At 41.4% G+C, this 6,000-nt stretch overlaps 1 protein-coding gene across 1 annotated transcript in view; it reads left to right on the top strand.

The window, feature by feature from the left end:
* HDAC4 (histone deacetylase 4) overlaps window positions 1-6,000 on the top strand; it is a 194,063-nt gene that overhangs the window by 160,680 nt on the left and 27,383 nt on the right. Inside the window, 3 exon segments of the mRNA XM_073646742.1 lie at window positions 426-557; window positions 1,738-1,847; window positions 2,010-2,126. Coding sequence (XP_073502843.1) covers window positions 426-557; window positions 1,738-1,847; window positions 2,010-2,126 — 359 coding nt within the window.

Genomic DNA, 6,000 nt, shown 5'->3' with positions numbered 1-6,000 from the left:
TGGTGTGATGGTATGAGCCGGGGTTATACAGGGCTCAGCATTCTGAGAACTGCCAGATCTGCAGCAGATAAACATGGATTTGATCAAAACTGCAGCAATCAGCCCAATATGATACACATCTGGAGTAAGAATTTCTGTCCCAACATTGTGCTGCACTAAGATGGGGTAGAAGAAACCTTTTTTTTTTTTTTAAATATATAATTGCTTTGTGAAATTCTTCTTTCACTGCCGACAGTGTAAGAGGAGCCTATGAGTCGTGTCTCTGAGCTAAAGTTGCCAAAAACAGCTAGCTATGTGAAGCGACACAAACCTGTAAAGTATACATAGTGTTAGACTTAGGATTGAGCATGGCTGCTATTGGGGCATTGCTGCAGTATATTTTCATATTCTGTACCTTTGTTTTCTGTGCCCTTTGCCCTATTTAGCATCTGAACCCAATTTAAAGTTGCGCTCTAGACTGAAACAAAAAGTGGCCGAGCGCCGAAGCAGCCCTCTGTTAAGACGGAAAGATGGTCCTGGTGTCACTACTCTGAAAAAGCGTCCACTGGATGTGTCTGGTGAGTGTCTTCATCTTCAGTTACACTCTTGTCTTTTAAACTATGAATTATTTTTCTTTAATGTATTGAGGTTAATTCTTGACTTTTATCAGGCTGACATCTAAAATTTAAATACCCTGCAGTAAATAGTGCATGAAAATAATGTAGGGTACTTAGTTAACATAGTTTTGATCAAAAAAATGCAAAAGCCATCCTACTATTTCACCGTGACCCTGTTTGGGACAGTCCTTAACTAAGCACCCTATATTATTTTCATGCACTATTTATTTATTTTACTCACTTAAATAGCGCCATTAATTCCGCAGCGCTTTACGGACATTATCAGCACTGTCCCCATTGGGGCTCACAATCTAGGTTCCCTATCATTATCTTTTTGGAGTGTGGGAGGAAACCAGAGAACCCAGAGGAAACCCACGCAAACTCGGGGAGAACATACAAACTCCTTGCAGATATTGTCCTTGGTGGGATTTGAACCCAGGACCCCAGCGTTGCAAGGTTGCAGTGTTAACCCCTGAGTCACCGTGCTGCCCTATTGCTGTTTATTTACTGCATGGTATTTACTTATTATGTTTCTGTCTTTGTTTTTTACTGTTTAGTGGCTAGTGTGAACGTGGGCTTACATGCTGCGTGCACACCAGTTTGTAGCCCAGTTCATTTCTTTAGTTTTTTTTCAGTCTGTTTGCACCCTGTGCATATAAAGGTGTGGCCTACCTTTTCTTTGAGTTGGACATTCGTGTTGTTCCCCATGTCTGTATGTCTACCAACTGGACACAGTCCTTCTCAGCCCTTATCCTCACGCATGTCGTATGTCTACCAACTGGACACAGTCCTTCTCAGCCCTTATCCACACGCATGTCACTTGACAAACAGTAAGGTTTTAATATTAGTTAGGACTGTCCTAAAAGGGTCACCATGAAGTGGTGGTATGGCTTTTGCATTTTTTTTGTTATCAAAATTATGTCAACTAAGTACCCTATATTATTTTCATGCCCTATTACTGTTTATTTACTGCAAGGTATTTCCTTATTACGTTTGTCTGTTTTTTTTTCCTGTTCAGTGGCCAGTGTGAACGTGTGCTTATATGCTGCATGCACACCAGTTTGTATCCCAGTTCATTTCTTTAGGTTTTTACACCTAAACTTTTGTAATGACTGTTTTGATATGTTGTGTCTTCTTTTAGATTCTGCGTGTAACAGCGCTCCTGGTTCTGGCCCCAGCTCTCCCAACAACAGCTCAAGCAACATCACTACTGAGAATGGCATTGCCGGACCCTTGGGCATTCAGTCAGAGGTATCTAGGCTCACATGGAAACTTTGCCCTCTTTCATCCATGTCATTGGCCTTTGTTTCCAAATCTTTTTTGGACCGTCTTTCTTGCCCTGAGCATCCATATCCGTCATTATATGTCTTTGTAGCTTTTTGATTAGTGTTTTTTTTATTTCCTCTTTTGTAGGCGGCATTGGCGCATCGGCTGGCAAACCGAGAAGGGGCTGTTACCCAACTGCCGCTCTATACCTCACCATCTTTACCCAACATTAGTCTTGGGCTGCCCGCTAGTGGATCTGCCAATGTAAGTTGAACAAACCCTCGGCTGGATACAAAAGCTGCATTGCAAATTTAGGCTGTTTTCCTATGGGAACATGTATATCGCTGGTCAATTGATGGTGCAGATGAGAAAATTACCTGTTTGCCATTTCTTTTCAAAATACATATAATGTCTTTTTTTGTTTTATTTACTTTATTTTGAAAAACAAAATTATCAACCTTGCAATTTTTACTGTGCCCACTTTTTTTTTTTTTTTTTTTTTTTTTTTAGACCTGTACTTACTGACCTTTCAGGAAGAGTTTTCAACAGTTTGCTTATCATCGGAGGCAGGGTTACAATGATGGGTAGCACCTAATCACAGCTGATAACACCGGATCAATCATTCATAATAGGTCACATCCCAGCGCCCTCTCCCTTCAGAATGTCATTTAGATGCTTCAGTACAAGAGACAATTGGGGTCTAACTATTGTGGCTATATACATGTGCTACCTGGAACAGAGTGTTAGTCTATAAACACACCAGTGGTCAGTGTGAAAATTGCAAGATTTCTATTTTTTTTATTTTTTTTTTTAATACAAATTGTGATATGGGAAAAAAAATATCCCCCGCCCCCAAAAAAGCAAAACAAAACATGTTTAGCACAAAAAAAAAAAAAATAAACAGTAGGTAATTTTCTGATTGCAGAATCCCTTTAAAATCCTATGGTTCTGTATTAAAATCTAGTTCAAGTATGTACATGCAGATGGAAACACCTTCATTATGTTTACGCAATAATACGCCTGTATTGATATTTTCTAAGAAAATGTGTACATCATCCTCATCATAAATGTTGTTCTGCAGGGAATAAAGCCACTCACTTTACAGTTGATGAGCTACAATCTGTTCCATCGTTATCTGTGTTTATACAACTGTGAATAGATTGATGTGAAGCTTTCACTGCAGGTATTAGTACAAAGCCACTAAGGAACCAGCCGTGAAAATAAAAATTGAGGCGTCGCTTCCAAACTTAGGGGGAAAAAATAAAGAAAATGGAACTTTTTATTCACCCATGTGTGACAATCTGCTGAATGGAGCAGTGTAAGATGTATAGATAAATATGTGTAATATATTATGGATGTGTGCGAGGATATGTGTGTGTGTGTTTAAAAAAATATATATTTGTGTGTAAAAAAAAATATATATCTACCTATCTAATATATATATATATATATATATATATATATATATATATATATATATATATATATATATATATATATATATATATATATATATATATATATATATATATATATATATATATATATATATTTTATATATATATATATCTCTGAATATAACTCCAAGTAAATCAAACTTCTGTGAAATCAAACTGTCCACTTAGGAAGCAACACTGATTGACAATCAATTTCACATGCTGTTGTGCAAATAGAATAGACAATAGATGGAAATTATTGGCAATTATCAAGACACCCTCAATAAAGGAGTGGTTCTGCAGGTGGGGACCACAGACCACATCTCGGTACCAATGCTTTCTGGCTGATGTTTTGGTCACTTTTGAATGTTGGTTGTGCTTTCACACTTGTGGTAGCATGAGACGGACTCTACAACCCACAGAAGTTGCTCAGGTAGTGCAGCTCATCCAGGATGGCACATCAATGCGAGCTGTGGCAAGAAGGCTTGCTGTGTCTGTCAGCGTAGTGTCCGGAGGCTGGAGGCGCTACCAGGAGACAGGCCAGTACACCAGGAGACGTGGAGGGGGCCGTAGGAGGCAACAACCCAGCAGCAGGACCCCTACCTCCGCCTTTGTGCAAGGAGGAGCACTGCCAGAGCCCTGCAAAATGACCTCCAGCAGGCCACAAATGTGCATGTGTCTGCACAAACGGTTAGAAACCGACTCCATAAGAGTGGTATGAGGGCCCGACGTCCACAGATGGGGGTTGTGCTCCCAGCCCAACACCGTGCAGGACGCTTGGCATTTGCCACAGAACACCAGGATTGACAAAGTCGCCACTGGCGCCCTGTGCTCTTCACAGATGAAAGCAGGTTCACACTGAGCACATGTGACAGAGTCTGGAGACGCCATGTAGAGTGATCTGCTGCCTGCAACATCCTTCAGCATGACCGGTTTGGCAGTGGGTCAGTAATGGAGTGGGGTGGCATTTCTTTGGAGAGCCGCACAGCCCTCCATGTGCTCGCCAGAGGTAGCCTGACTGCCATTAGGTACCGAGATGAGATCCTCAGACCCCTTGTGAGACCATATGCTGGTGCGGTTGGCCCTGGGTTCTTCCTAATGCAGGACAATGCCAGACCTCATTTGGCTGGAGTGTGTCAGCAGTTCCTGCAAGATGAAGGCATTGAAGCTATGGACTGGCCCGCCTGTTCCCCAGACCTGAATCCGATTGAGCACATCTGGGACATCATGTCTCGCTCCATCCACCAACGTCACGTTGCACCACAGACTGTCCAGGAGTTGGCGGATGCTTTAGTCCAGTTCTGGGAGGAGATCCCACAGGAGACCATCCGCAACCTCATCAGGAGCATGCCCAGGCGTTGTAGGGAGGTCATAGAGGCACGTGGAGGCCACACACAATACTGAGCCTCATTTTGACTTGTTTTAAGGACATTACATCAAAGTTGGATCAGCCTGTAGTGTGTTTTTCCACTTTAATTTTGGGGGTGACTCCAAATCCAGGCCTCCATTGGTTAATAAATTTGATTTCCATTGATGATTTTTGTATGATTTTGTTGTCAGCACATTCAACTTTGTACAGAACAAAGTATTCAATGAGAATATTTCATTCATTCATTCAGATCTAGGATGTGTTATTTGAGTGTTACCTTTATTTTTTTTTGGCAGTATGTATATATAAAGTACAGACTAAAAGTTTGGACACACCTCGGTTAAAGATTTTTCTGTATTTTCATGACTTTAAAAATTGTACATTCACACTGAAGGCATCAAAACTATGAATTAACACATGTGGAATTATATACTTAACAAAAAAGTGTGAAACAACTGAAAATATGTCTTATATTCTAGGTTCTTCAAAGTAGCCACCTTTTGCTTTGATGACTGCTTTGCACACTTTTGGCATTCTCTTGATGAGCTTCAAGAGGTAGTCACCGGAAATGTTTTCACTTCACAGGTGTGCTCTGTCAGGTTTAATAAATGGGATTTCTTGCCTTATAAATGGGGTTGGGACCATCAGTTGTGTTGTGCAGAACTCAGGTGGATACACAGCTGATAGTCCTACTGAATAGACTGTTAGCTGCTTTTTTCTTGCCATAATACAAATTCTAAGTAAAGAAAAATGAGTGGCCATCATTACTTTAAGAAATAAAGGTCAGTCAGTCCGAAAAATTGGGAATACTTTGAAAGTGTCCCCAAGTGCAGTTGCAAAAACCATCAAGCGCTACAAAGAAACTAGCTCACATGAGGACCGCCCCAGGAAAGGAAGACCAAGAGTCACCCCTGATTCTGAGGATAAGTTTACCCGAGTCACCAGCCTCAGAAATCGCAGGTTAACAGCAGCTCAGATTAGAGACCAGGTCAATGCCACACAGAGTTCTAGCAGCAGACACATCTCTACAACAACTGTTAAGAGGAGACTTTGTGCAGCAGGCCTTCATGGTAAAATAGCTCCTAGGAAACCACTGCTAAGGACAGGCAACAAGCAGAAGAGACTTGTTTGGGCTTAAGAACCCAAGGAATGGACATTAGACCAGTGGAAATCTGTGCTTTGGTTTGATGAGTCCAAATTTGAGATCTTTGGTTCCAACCACCGTGTCTTTGTGCGACGCAGAAAAGGTGAACGGATGGACTCTACATGCCTGGTTCCCACCGTGAAGCATGAAGGAGGAGGTGTGATGGTGTGGGGGTGCTTTGCTGGTGAC

Source organism: Phyllobates terribilis, unplaced genomic scaffold, assembly GCF_046119375.1.
Source record: "Phyllobates terribilis strain yellow unplaced genomic scaffold, ASM4611937v1 Scaffold_9__5_contigs__length_417890890, whole genome shotgun sequence".
In the NCBI taxonomy this organism is placed as follows: domain Eukaryota; kingdom Metazoa; phylum Chordata; class Amphibia; order Anura; family Dendrobatidae; genus Phyllobates; species Phyllobates terribilis.
Note: the sequence above shows the minus strand (reverse complement) of the source record. Positions and strands in the feature narration are given on the sequence as shown.